General features: G+C 43.9%; 2 protein-coding genes, 2 non-coding genes and 1 pseudogene across 4 annotated transcripts; all 5 read right to left on the bottom strand.

Annotated features, from left to right (window-relative positions):
- Window positions 1-3,231: 3,231 nt before the first annotated feature.
- LOC124702422 (60S ribosomal protein L18-3) lies at window positions 3,232-6,374 on the bottom strand. Its single transcript, XM_047234563.1, has 5 exons — window positions 6,345-6,374; window positions 6,175-6,264; window positions 5,962-6,090; window positions 5,668-5,850; window positions 3,232-3,568 (listed from the first exon to the last, which is right to left on the bottom strand). The coding sequence occupies exons 1-5, from the start codon at window positions 6,345-6,347 to the stop codon at window positions 3,410-3,412; spliced, it is 564 nt and encodes a 187-aa protein (XP_047090519.1). The 5' UTR covers window positions 6,348-6,374; the 3' UTR covers window positions 3,232-3,409.
- LOC124704844 lies at window positions 4,323-4,411 on the bottom strand (annotated as a pseudogene).
- Window positions 4,482-4,566, bottom strand: LOC124705032. The gene has a single exon (XR_007003881.1). It is a non-coding gene; the product is annotated as a small nucleolar RNA U36a (small nucleolar RNA).
- On the bottom strand, window positions 4,615-4,764 carry LOC124705054. Its single transcript, XR_007003902.1, has one exon. It is a non-coding gene; the product is annotated as a small nucleolar RNA snoR134 (small nucleolar RNA).
- Window positions 6,375-6,904: 530 nt separating the features above from the next.
- Window positions 6,905-12,883, bottom strand: LOC124695598 (Fanconi anemia group I protein homolog). The gene is made up of 13 exons (XM_047228425.1): window positions 12,024-12,883; window positions 11,850-11,931; window positions 11,554-11,745; window positions 11,375-11,439; window positions 11,139-11,298; window positions 10,815-11,060; window positions 10,606-10,722; window positions 10,293-10,484; window positions 10,134-10,215; window positions 9,113-10,044; window positions 8,079-8,586; window positions 7,809-7,999; window positions 6,905-7,709 (listed from the first exon to the last, which is right to left on the bottom strand). Exons 1-13 carry the CDS (start codon window positions 12,881-12,883, stop codon window positions 7,083-7,085), a joined length of 4,254 nt encoding a protein of 1,417 aa, XP_047084381.1. The 3' UTR covers window positions 6,905-7,082.
- Between the last annotated feature and the right edge of the window lie 1,184 nt (window positions 12,884-14,067).

The raw sequence follows: 14,067 nt of genomic DNA, 5'->3' as shown, positions 1-14,067 counted from the left end.
TTTGGGAGTAATCAACCCGATTCTGTCGGTAGCATATATCCTAATTCTTTCCGTTCAATGGCATTGTAGTAGTCCTTATCTCTCATGTCTCTCTTCTTTCCTTTGGCCACACGTTTCTTCATGTTTACATCTAATTGATCAGACTCCAGATTCGTATATCTCTTGCTCCAGTAACTCCGGCGATGGAGCATGCCTGATAAAAAAAGATGAAGCGTTCGGGTGGAGGTTAGTGAATTCAACATTCGTCATTTTTACAGGCTATGTGCTGACGGTCAGATTATCCATGTAGTTGGCTTTTAAAACGGCGGTCATGTTGAAACTCAAGATACAGGCACGGGTGTGTCGGCGTGGTCTATCCATCGGAACATGGTTGTGGAGGACGTCGCTAAAACACAGCGCCATAGCGACGGGTTTATCATCCGTTCATGGCGGCAGACCTTGGCACTGCTTGACCAGGATTTTGTCACAACTAATCTATCAAGAGACGCCAAGCCGTCAGCGACGTACAAAGCTCAATGCTGCAGGGTGTCTAGCAATCCAGATTTGCAAAGCCACCAGCGATGTCCGAAGCTCGATGATGCGGGACGTCTAGCCATCCAGGGATTAGGCGCCGAGACTGACGTCCGAAGCTTGATGCGGCAGGGCGTCTGGCCACCATGAGGGCCGCGTTTGAATTTCGAGTTCAGAAATCCACCTGATGCTTTGTTCAAGCATGGTTGCTACGTATTATCTACTCCCAAGTCTCTAACGTATGCATGCGAATATCACTATTTTCATAACGAGCCATACCTAACATCATCTTTATTTCGATGAATCAAGCCTATATGCACAGGAACTTCCAAAGCATAGATGTGGTTGTGTTGTACATGGACTGCAACCTCGACTACGAGCAATTAATTCAGTGTTTACAGGAAATCAATGCCTGCTGCAAGAAGCATAATTTGGGAGGGGTGACGGAAGAGTTCGGTACAGAAAAGAAGATCGCTACATCTGCGTCGTTGTACAGTACATGCATCTCCTCTACATTATTTTTAACAAAGCTCCCATATGCATCATATCCGCCTCCGATCTCAATGTTTTTTCTAGGTAAATGCAGTATAGCATCATATCTGCCTCTGATGATCTCATCTCCATGTTTTTTCTAGGTAAATGAAGTATATATTATTAAACCACACGTGTAGCATAAATTTGCTAAAGCGCTGAAGTGTACCATCGCTTTCGTATGGAGCTGCGGCTACTTTTACCTATAGTACATCGGCACTTGGTCCAGAAATAGCGACATGTAGTCTCTGGTATGATACCCTATACTGCATGCAGCTAACATATTTCAACGTAATTTGGCTCATTTCCTGATATCCTTGCATGCGCGCGTTATATCTACAAGCTGCCTATACGAATATTATTATATGGTTTTTTATTTAAGAAAATAATGTTAATTAATTCAGGAACTCTTATTGATAAAAGTTACAACATTTCGTAGATACAGTATACAAGCGTCAGTTGAAACCAAAAAAATATTTACGAGTATCACAATTATATAAACTTTTTAGTTATATATTTAGATAAAAGCTAATAGTCGAAGTTGTATACAGGAGAACGTTTATGTGCAAGAAAAGTCACCTATATGAGAAGTCTGGACTATGCCATATTAATTTGCTCAGATTTATGTCAACATGTTGCAAAATAAACATTCACCATATTCTATGTGCTTATAATTTATCTTTGAGGAAAATAAATAAAAGCACCACATTTTTAAAAAAATAGCAGCAAATTACATAATTTTCTATTGTAATTTTCATATTTATACTATTAATGTGCATCTAAAAAATACCTAGCACGTGCGGGTGCACGGGTTGAAGACTAGTATAGCTAGTTTGAATGAATTTAGTTGTTTTCGCTTAAATTTTAAAAATCTGATATTTTATTTTGTAGAACGCGCCTGGGAAGGGACGTCCCCAAACATTAAATCTGGCACCGTTTAGGGACGCGGGTGAGATGCTCTTATTCTAGATCCCTGTCACGCCATGGTTCTTTCAAAGGAAGCCAGACCAAAAACCGAGAGCTTCAACATTCTCCTCAACCACCTCTCCACCATGGTCAGATCTCTGCTCTCGTGAGCCAAATCCAATCTGAAAATTAGATTAAATCTGGCACCGTTTAGGGACGCGGGTGAGATGCTCTTATTCTAGATCCCTGTCACGCCATGGTTCTTTCAAAGGAAGCTAGACCAAAAACCGAGAGCTTCAACATTCTCCTCAACCACCTCTCCACCATGGTCAGATCTCTGCTCTCGTGAGCCAAATCCAATCTGAAAATTAGGGTCTTATCCCAATCTTCAGTTTTACATTTCCAACCTTCTTCTGTGCAAGTATTCAGCGGTGTTTCTGAATAAAGCATCCAACCTCTGAAAAGGATCCACAATGTTTGGGTCAGAGGCATGTCAAACACTTCCTTGAACACTTGAAAATTCTCCTATTTCCTCCGTCTCGGTTTAAGAGGTGTGCACGCAGTTAAAAAATTTGCTTTGACCATTATTTTGATCAATAAAATATAAAATATATGTCACAAAAAATATATCATTGAAAAGCTTTTTTGCATATAAATCTAATGATATAGATTTTGTAGACATAAAATTTATATTTCGTTGACAAATCAATGATCAAAGTTTATATTTCGTTGACTAAATCTAATGATATAGTGACCGTTAAACCAGGACGGAGGAAGTAGTTACCGATAGGTTCTCAGGGCCAAATGCCAAGCGACTTCAACAAGACCGTCTCAGCCGCAGAAACCTTTTTCCCGTGTGCCACCATTGGTCGCAGCCAACCTTCTAGTGACCCTCTTCGGTGTAAAAGACTCTTCATCTGCACATAGCTTTGAGGAGGCCTCAATCTCCTTGAGCAAGGACGGCGCTAGGGTGACGCTAGGGTTTTTACAAGTGATTCAAAGAATTTTCTCACTCGCCCAACTGCCAGCATCTCTTTTCGCCCGACTTCATCCAACAGCACCGTGTCCTCCACATACTCCAAAATATTGGCTGACACGTCCATCTGCACTCGGTTTTGATCCTGTGCAATTGGATACCGCAAGCCCAAGAATACAAGGGGAACGTAAAATTGTAGGATCAGCTGTAATCCCGTTCACCTAAGGATGTGCCACCAGTGATCATGTTGTAGGCAATCAGTTTTTACTGACTAAGGGCGTCAAACATACACACTACCTATCATAGTCTTGAAAACCAGAGAGCACTGATCCCAAATATAAATCCATTGTCTACAGAAAACACATGTAAATTTCTTGCACAATGCATGGCATTCGAACAAAATTTAGAGGATCCTGGCACTTCAGTAGTAACAGAAGTCTCAGAAACAAACATGAGCTGTGTAGCACATGGACACGATGCAATAGCTTAGACCTTGAAGCCTCTGCTGTTCCTCCTTCCTCTGGCCTTCTCAAATTTCCTTCCCTTGGAACGGACATAAGGCTTGGTGTGGCTGTGCGGTACACCAGGAGCCTTACCAAAGTGCCTCACTGCCTCACGAGCGTTCTTAGGACCCCTCAGGAGAACCTGGCACAATAAATTTAAATTGTGAGGATTTGCTAGGTGTACCACCAACAACATACTGGGCCATTACAAGATAGTTAACATTAATAAGATTGTACCATCAACAGCATACTGGGCCATTACAAGATAGTTAACATTAGAACCCACCACCCAAAAAATGTGAACATGAAATAGATTTATGTCTTACAAGATATCTTTTCCATATATTAGTTCTCGAATTGAATGCATCAATAGCCATGAATGCAAATTGCAATGTGTGATGAAGTTTTGTATATATTGTATAATAACGCTATTCAACTAGTGGCATCAGACAGTAAGCAGAGTAATCACAGTGCAAACGTGCAATGGTATCAAACAATAAGCTGAACATAAGATTATGCATCATATGCTATTCTTCCAAGACCACAACAAATTGTCAACAAAAACTCAAGAAACTAAAATGGAGACCAGGACAGCAGCAAAAACACTCTTAACATTATATCCTGACATCTCAGGAAAAATGTAGATGTTAGACCATTTGAATGAATGAAACCAGCAGAAGCAACCCACCACTATGTACTGAGATGAAAGAGCAGAATTTTGGTTAGAATATTTGGCACCAAAGCAATCATATAATAACGCAATGGGCTGGTAAGACAACCATATAAATTTATGCATCAGCTAAGCTTCCTTGGTCCTGAGTACGGTTCCCAAGAAGAATATAGCAAATGCAAATGTATGCTCAAAATGATTAATGATCCTAGAAAGATCTGCAGGTACAAGGCTCAGGTCTATCTCAGTTTTCTTTCATAAATTCTCACAAGCAGAACTTGCATGTACAGTAAAAGTTTTGTATCAATGCCATAACAGACCAGAGCACGAAATCAAGAAGAAAATCTGGAAGGATTTAATTAAATGAAGAAAAGAAATAGCTGTATGGCTCATATTAAGAAATTCAACCATTATTTTCCCTTGTGCTTCATGGATTAATCAGAAGCGCGGGTATGATCTAATCACTGCCATCAACTCAACAAAAATTATGTTTGTAAAAACATGAAGAGACAAGCTATGCATGTATCCATTACTTTGACACAGGCCACTCAATCACGAGAAGTGTCATGGCCTGCAACACTGAATGGCATTGTGGATCTAGCACAGGCATTGGGGCTTCATTCTTCATAAGATTGTGATCTGACAAGCCCGGGGTTAGCACCATGCAGAAACCAATGTGAAAAGGGATCGGCAAGAAAAGAAGACAAATGAGGGTTGCATCAAGAAAATGCACTGAAGCAGCAATCATATTGCCTAATGCCTACTACAGTCATGGCAACTAAAACAATGCCTTGACGCATCAATCAAACTCCCTACTTGTGAAGATGGTAGCACCATGGTAATACCAGTTACTTCCACATTAGCAAGATCAAGAGGATGAATCAAAAGTAATACTGGTATCGAAGATTCAAGACAGCATAATGGAGACAGAAGAGACTGGAAGAAGTAATCAAATTATGGAGAAGAGGGGAAGCAAGAAAAAGGATGGTGATTCTGTAAATTTCTTGGCACAGCATCCTGAGCTACTTATCATAAACGATTTCCTTCAAACATGACAAAGCCTAGGATGGAAGAACAAAGGCTTTCACATTTTCAATGATATTCATTGATGAAAAGTAGCTCAGGAATCACTATCAGGAAAGTGTACAATGCAAGGCTATAACATATCTTTGCTGCAGGGAAACTAATGTGTATGGACTTGGACAGTTAAAAGGAAAGATAATCATGTTCTTTCAGATGCATTCCTAGAAAGGGCACAGCATCAGGTGATGCAGCCCACAAACTTTGCTTACAAGGCTGGGATGCTGAGACCAATTAAGTAACTAAAATTTCACATGCTAAAACTGACAATGCCGATAGTATCAGAAGTACTGTATAATAAAAGCTTCTTGTAACAAAGATAGCAAACTACAGAACCTAACATGGGAGAGGATTACAGTGAGTTCATTTACTTTACTTCGCCTGCTTGCCACTATTAACGATTCAAAACATTGTACTCCCATAGCAATTGCTCATATCATCAACTTAGTGACTAAGGAGAATGATAACATAAGGAAGGCAGCAGAAATTACCGTGTTCTGTCCAAGAGGAGCACGGAGCGCGAGCTGGTCAAAGGTGAGGCACTCTCCACCAGCATTGACAATGCGGGCCCTGGCCGTCTCGGTGAACCTGAGCGCGGTCACCTTGATTGCGGGCACCTCGTAGACTCTCTTGTCGTCGGTTATGGTGCCAACGACAACGGCGATCTGGTTATCCTGCAGCCCACAATTGCAAAGACGAAAGGGTGGTTCACAAACTACCCCAGGCCAGGCACGCATCAACCAATATACACCGAATCAAACGAACATGGAGGATACACGGGATACCTTGCCCTCCATGAACTTGACGAGGCGGCGCATCGAGAGCGGCGGGCGGTTGATCTTGCTCATGAAGAGCCGCTTCAGGATCACGGCGTTGAAGTGGCTCTTGGTCCTCCGCACCAGGAAGCGGTAGAGCTGCGCGCGCAGGTCGGGGACTCAGGAATCCGGAAATTCGGGCGGGGAAATGGGGATTGGGGTGGGGAGGGACGACGGGGTTACCTTGACCAGGAGCTTGAGGTAGACATCGTCCGACTTGGGCGCGGTGCGCTTGGTCCTCTTGTTCCGGCCGCCGGCGACGAGGTCGATTCCCTGCCAGGAGAGGGGGGGACGGTTCAGGCCGGGTCCACGGTTACGGAGATGAGCGTAGGGAGGGCCGAGAGATATGTTACCATGGCGGCGCGCGGCGGTGACGCAGCTTGAGCGGCGGCGGCGGCGGCGGCGGCGGTGGAGGGGGGTGGATTCTAGGGTTTTGCGGGCGGGACGAGAGAGTGAGGCTTATATAGGCTTGGTGGTGGTGCGGTCGAGTCGCGTCGAATGGGTTCGAGTCCACCAGGTCGGGTTGTGTTGGGTCCGGTTCGGTGGCTTGTATCAGATGTCGCCGACCGTGCAGTCTGATTTCCCCATAAAAACCGGATCAGATGGGTCCGGTTCGGTGGCTTGGATAAGTGTTTTTTTTTTAATAACAACGACTACCAGACTTCTTGTAAAAAGAAACATCAACTAATATATGGTATACATGAATCATTACACTGGGATAATATGCTTGCCTGACCATGGAGTCCTTGCAGTCAATATCTGAATCTTTTTCAAATGTAGAGGAAGTTCATCCTTTGCAGTGAATAAAGTACAGTACCAGGTTTGCATTTATACGACAGGCAGGATATATTTCAATCATCAAAGATTGCCAACATAGAACCACATCTCGCTCGAGAAGAAATATGGTAGGATGTCAAATCTTATAGCTGTTAAAATTCACAAGAAAATTTCAACCAAGAGCAAGAGCGCAACCACTGTTACTACGTCTATACATCGCCTGAAATCAAACAGTTCGAAACTATCTACATATAGTATGTTCAGTATTTTCCAACTTGGGTTATGTTTTGTGACTGCTGCCTACAGAAAATTCACTACTCTTCAGCTTCCTCATCAGATTCAGAATCTTCAACGATTTGGTTTCTCTTGGCTCTCTTCCTTCGTGATAATATTTCCTCCTCTTCTCCATCAGATTCAGAATCTTGGACCGTTTGGTTTGTCTTGGCTCTCTTCCTTCGTGCAAATGTTTCCTCCTCTTCTCCATCAGATTCAGAATCTTGGACCATTTGATTTGTCTTGGCTCTCTGCCTTTGTGCTACCATTTCCTCCTCTTCTCCATCAGATTCAGAATCTTGGACGGCATCATGGGGTTGTGCACTACTGGCCTGTAGGTTTTCATCTGCAGGATCATCTTGACCTTCTTCCCCATCCTCGTCGGGGTCACTCTCAGGTGATGCGGCACTGACTGGAGTAGAATTCCCTTCATGTTGTTCTTCCTCAGATTTCTCCTCACGTTCTTCTTCTGCAGCTTTCTCCTTTGGTTGTATCCGAAAATCTCTTGCTACGCTGCGCTTGGCATACCTCAAAAGGTTCACCTTTGCGAGCTTGCTTAACTGGATTAGATACTTCTCATAATCTTCAACCTGGAAAATAAGATCAGGAATGCACTTGCTCTCCCTTTTGATCTTGGCAAGGGTCCCTTTTTTGTGTGGTTGCTGATTCTGTAACCAAAGAATAAAGATAAAGAAAAAAACATAAAATATTTTAACTGAGGTCATGTAAGCAATAAACACCGATGGTGTATATAGAGTAGCACAGACCTCTTGATGCGTTGCGACAAACTTGTAAAGTGGAGCAGTAAGCATCCTGCAAGTTACTTCTGCCAGTTTCTGGAATTTGAGACCAGGTATGAACTGCTTATAACCCTTAGGTGCAATCTGAGACTTTGACATGCTGGCCAAGAGCTTGTAGAACTTCGCAGTCAGTTTCAGAAACTGTTCTGCTTGAGAATCTGAGAATGCAGATGTAAAATCAGGGTGCATGGAGGAATGGAACAGTAAAGGAGGTCTTACTAAACCTTCTCAACATACCTTTGAGGCTCATATGAGTGAAAGACGAAAGGACGTGGACTACTGATGTTGATCTTGAGTAGAGTGCTTCCTCCCAAAATAGTCTTTGCGTCCTTTCATCTGCTGGTTGATCCTCATCAACATTAGCAGAACCATAACCTAATGTAAGCATTGCCTTAAGCTTACCAAGACCCCATTCCAGTTCAATAAGAGATGACTCCACCATATGAAGGAAGCCAGCAGCAAGCGAATTTTTTGTTTTACAATTGACAATAAGAAATGCCTCAGAAGAATCTCTAGAGTCCTCATCTCCAGAGGCTAATTTCTCCAACTCTGTTGCCATCTCATGCACAAGAATCATGTCATCTGGAGCTGTCATAAGATGGACAGCGAGTTTTACCACCTCTTGTGCAGTGCTTGGGTTTTGGACAGTTTTCTTTCTACATAAGCCTGCCGCCCAATGTCCGACAAGATGCCTTCGTTCAGGATGCATTTTCCTTGATACGCCAAAAATCAATTCAGTTACAGCCTGCAGAAATGAACACAGACGTTAGTTTTTTTTAATGTGAGAAACTTAGTTTAATTATCTACCAACGCAGACCATTAAGATCCAACCATTGACTTCTATCTTCAATGAGGATTATGTAACATCGTCTCTGGCATGTCTCACTCACACATGCTTAAAACAAACAAAATCAAATCACTCAAGAACTGAAAACAGCAAGTTTGGGCGGGTAAGATATCTCACGATTGAACAGAGCTTTTGTTCATGACTATCATAAATATGAAAACATCAACTTATCTACATCACGTAAAATTGAACTGTGGCACAACTGCTGCCTGTAAAAACATAAATGGGCCAACAAGGAACATGCAAACTAGGAGGCGTGTGTGAATATTTCCAAAGAAATGGATGGTGCAGAAGCATTAGCATCTAGTGTGATTATGCTTATTATGCTAAATCCATGCGAATAATCATCATATTTATAATAATGTTCCAGTGAAACACAATCCATCATGCGTTCAAATCCTCCTCAAATTACCATTAGACTTACCTCAGATTCCCGTAAAAGGGATTGGGAAAGAGCTCGGGCATATAACATCTTCAATATGTTCAGAAACACATGAGTGCCTCTGTTTTCTGGATTCTCAGTCAAAGTGGCATCATTGTCAAGAAGCTGGTCAGCGTCCAACATATCCTCTATATTTGAAGGAGCCAGAGATATCAGAAGTTCAATCATGTCACTTGAACAATCTTCTGATACACTCAATTTAAACAGTTCTTTAAAGCATGCCAATGCCAGATATAATTTATCCCTTTTGTTTTCAACTGTTTTCTTCCCTTGGGTTGTGTTCTTGAATCCACCATTCTCTGAATCAAACATAAGCCACCAAATGAGCTTCACAATTGGCTGCGCTAACTTTTTTACATCTTCATACATCATTCTTCTTAGATTTCCAATGGTCACATCACTGGCCTTAGCTGTAAGTGATCTGAACATTTCACAACAGGCTTTCAGTACAAAAGATAATAGACTGGACCACTGGTTCAACTTAGATTGGCTAGGACGCTGACTGCATTTATCAAAATTATCAGCATTGCACAGTTTGACACACATCAGTAAGAGTTCATACAAACTTGAATTCGTAAATTTCCCCCTCTTTTCATGTAAGTTCGGGAAAGAAGCATTTGAATTTTCCTTGGGTTCATTGGTCTGCCTGTCTAGAGCACCTCTTGAATCCCCTCTTACTCGCGCAACTTTCTCCCTGTTCTTGCTTGTTTTCCTCTCAAAGACACTGTGTGCATGAACGAGCTCCAGTATTTCTTTTTCTAACTTCTCCTTCGATTCATCAGAAGCTTCCGCTAGTTTTGAAGCGGCAAAATCAACAAAAACCTCTATGATTCCAGGCATACCAGTGTTATTACAATGAACTATCTCCAAAGATGATGAAGTAGAACCAACTTCTTGGGTCTGTCCTTTTTGATCTATTATAAATCAATAAACTGTAAGCACAAAAGTATGTGTCATATAGAATAATACAGTTAATCACCAATGAGCTGCCTTTGTCACAAACCTTCTGTGAGACATTTCTTCAAATACTTTTGGATATTTGATAATCCTTTCATGAACAAGTCCCTTGACGAGGATCTTCCATCCTGACAGTACCTTAGGTCATAAGTACAATATGTTTAAAGCCTTTAGTTAAGGATTTTAAAATGAGGAAAGAGCAAACCTCATTATCCTGCGTAGGAGCAAAACCAAAACACTTCCAATATGCATCATTTGGTCGCGAACATTTACTGTTTTGCTGAACTCGAAGAATGCACGAGACACATGACAGTAGGCAATCCAGAGGTTCCACGATGCATACTTTGGCATCCTCAACTTTAAAGCATGAATCCATTTTGAGGGGGCATTCTGCATCCTGAAGCAATTCAGGCAACAATATCCCATTAGAACAACTTTATTAGGCTTGCTAAAAGAATGAATCTACCCTACTACCAAACAGACAGAAGTAGACACAAGAATTTCTTAGGTAGTTTTACCTCTATGTAATAGTTTAGGAAGTGGGGCCACAGGAAATCGAGGACACTATCTGCAACAGCTGGATCAGAGGTAACTATTCGAATGAGACCCTCGTACAGGACCATTTTGACTCTAACCTGTAATAGCAGAATAGAGATGTTAGGAACAATATTTGCACAAGTAGAGATGAAAGATAGAAGTACTCCTTAATTTGTAAAGCAAGTGATACCTGCTGAGAAAGACATCTCCGAAGCAACCCACTTAATTCTTGAAAGAGGACCCCGCCAACCTCTTGATGTATTTCAGGTAGCTGGCTAGAGCTTGGTTGACTTGATGAGTCTTGAAGAGGATTAGCTTCATTATTCCTATACTCGCTTTCTGTAACAATCAGCTCGACTATAGCATTTGTGGCAGCAATCCGGATAGCATCCTCCCGCTTGAACATGGCCTTCCTTACAACCAATATTATGTAATCCTGAAAATTAAATTCCATTATGATGATTATGCTTGTTTTACAACCACAAAAACATGGAATAATGTGAAAATCACAGACCTTCAGATCACGGTTGAACTTTGTGAGTGGCAAGATGCAATTGATGAGACCTGTCGATATCTTGTCATTCATGAAGGCAAAATAATCCAGCAACTCCTTCAGGTGCGCAACATATTCTACCATTGGAAATGGATGGCTCCGGACTAACAATCCAAGCAACCTGTAGGAAGAGGATGGTTTTATGAGGAAAAGAACACACTTGACAAGCTATTAACGGGATTTCGAGCTTCTGTTACCGAAGAACTGGTGCACTTTGCTGAGGCTTTGCTGAGAGAATCCGGAACTTGCATTGTTCAATGATCTGACCTCAGGGAAACCAAATGGAAACATGCTATGTCATATTAAACGAATCGAGCAGGTAAGCATTTAACTGACTTCCTAATCAACAGAAAAGATCAGACTGCCTTAATCATACCTCAGTCCGTGCCATTTCGTGGATCTCAAACAATGACTTGAGCATATTAACACCTATTTCTCCAGTGCTCATGACACCTTGACCCGGAGCATCTTCCTCCCCTCGGTCACCATCTGAGGCTCCTAACAAGAGAAAGCCTACCTGAACGATGCTTGGAACAACATGCTCCCTCCCACCAATGCTCTCATGGACCTGCATTCATATTAGGCCCAAATTACAATCTCGAAGAGAATTAGGAATCCTATATATGATCAGTTAGCAGTTCACATCACAGATCGAAAATACAAATCCCTCACGGCTTTCAGTAATGCCTTCTCGACGCAATGAGCAGTCCGTGTGCTTTCCTCTTTGAGGCAATCCGGCAACCACTTGCAGCGCCTGAAGGACACCAAATACGAAACCAGCAAATCAGAACAAACACATCTAGGCTAAATAGTAGTACATCAGAATTAAACAAGGATTGCCCTCACCTGGACATCCGATAATCCCGGCGTGACGTAGCGGCAGCGTCCCGGAGCACGCCCACAGCGTTTTCGCTGAATCTCCGCACGCGTGCCACGGACAGCAGTACCGCCACGGCGAAGCCACTGAGCACGCCCGCGGCGTCGGCCTTGACGGCGGCTACTACCTCCCTTGCCAGTGCAGGGTCCTGCTTAACCGCGAAGGCGACGTGCATGAGCACAGTCCCCTCGACCTGCCGTGCGATGGACGGCGGGGCGCGCACACGGCGAGTGCCGAAGAAGCGAAGGAGGCCCGCGAGGACGGCGCGGGGGTGGAGCGGCTTGGAGGCGAGGAGGAGGAGCTGGTAGGCGAGCGCGGGGAGGTCCTGGACATCGGCGCTGGGGAGGAGGGAGAGTATCTTGGCGAGGCAGTCGGGGACACGGGACCGGAATGGCGCGGGGAGGTCGCGCAGGAGGGAGGCGACGGCGAGGAGGGCCGGGGTGGGCCAGCTGGGCGCGCTGAGGAGGGAGGAGAAGACGGCGGAAGCGGCGGAGGGGGGCGGCGAGAGGGAGAGCAGGGCTGGGAGGAGGGAGAGGTGGTTCGGCGGGGAGGCGGCGGAGAGGGAGAAGAGGAGGTCGGCGAGGGCGTGAGCGGGGAGAGCGCGTAGGAGGGGGACCGCGGCGGAGGGGTCGCGGGAGGCTAGGTGGAGGACGGATTCTACGGTGGGCGGTGGGGGTGGCTGCGACGACGGAGCGCCGTCGACGGCGGCGGCCGACATCGCCACCAGCGAAAGGGCTGCCGGCGGGGAGTTTGGGGAATCGGGCGGGAGGCGGGTGGGGTTTCGCTCGCCTTTCCTAGTAGAGTAGAGAGGCGGGTGGGGCTGGCCCATATGGGCTGGTAGGTCGACCAAGAGTACAATGGGCCTGTAGTTAGGGGGGAGCTTCTATGCAACGCCCTCTGCGGCGTGTCCGCGTCGCGCCGCTCCAAGCGACCGTTAGATGGACCAGGCCCATATGTTCCAATACGTCGCTGACTCGCTGTACTGTTTGTATGTAGCTTTTCTTCTCTAGTTTCTGCTAATCGTCGCTGACTCGCTGTTCTGATATAAATATTTGGGACGATCCATGGATTCCGAGTAACCCATCGAGGAAAATTTTGACACCAAGGGGTAATACAGTGTACAAAGGTGTATGATCTAATTGATCCAGAAACTAGATGTTGGGATGAGGACCTTATCCGCTCTCTCTTTTATGACGTGGACCTGAAAAGAATTCTGAAAATTCCTCTTGCGATTGGAATGATGGAAGATTTTGTCTTTTGGAATTTCATAAAGACTGGGATTTTTACTGTGCGCTCAGCATATTTTCTGGAATGGGATCATCAACATGGTCAGAAACTGTTAAGGACCAATCAACAGAGTACGGCTGAGCATAATCCAGTTTGGGCTAATGTCTGGTCACTTCGCATCCCAGCAAAAATAAAAAAATTCTCTTGGACATTCTTACATGGTACAATTCCTTGCAGAGCTATTTTGGCTAATAGGCATATTATCACCAGTAGCCTTTGCCCTGTGTGTTCAACACACTGTGAGGACACTCATCATGCTTTTTTCACCTGTCCAAGAGCAATTGAAATATGGAGAATCTGGGTATTATGGTAGAAATTGAGGAATCAATAACAATTGATAGAGCAGGTTCGGGTGTTTTTGAATTTATCCTTCGGAAGGATGACAAGAAAGTACCGCTTATTCTTGAACTAAACATGAAAGAATTGGTTGTTGTAGCATGTTGGTATATATGGTGGGAAAGGGGGAAAATTGTGCATGAAGAGAAGGTGCAGAAACCGACAAGAAGTGCTCAAGCAATAGCTGCGCTCGTATTGAACTATTATAGAGCTTTGAAAAAGAACTCGGGAATTCGCAGACATGGATGGGAAAAACCTAAGGAAGGATATGTGAAGCTGAATGTTGATGCGGCTTTCTCTCGGGATTTTTTCTGGCTCATCGGGGGCGGTCATTAGAGATGTTAGTGGCGGATTCATTGCGGAAGCTGCTGTAAAATTCAACACATTGGG

This window comes from Lolium rigidum, chromosome 3 (genome assembly GCF_022539505.1).
Source record: "Lolium rigidum isolate FL_2022 chromosome 3, APGP_CSIRO_Lrig_0.1, whole genome shotgun sequence".
Taxonomy (NCBI): domain Eukaryota; kingdom Viridiplantae; phylum Streptophyta; class Magnoliopsida; order Poales; family Poaceae; genus Lolium; species Lolium rigidum.
The sequence above is the reverse complement of the archived record's forward strand: the minus strand, read 5'-3'. Positions and strand labels throughout refer to the sequence as shown.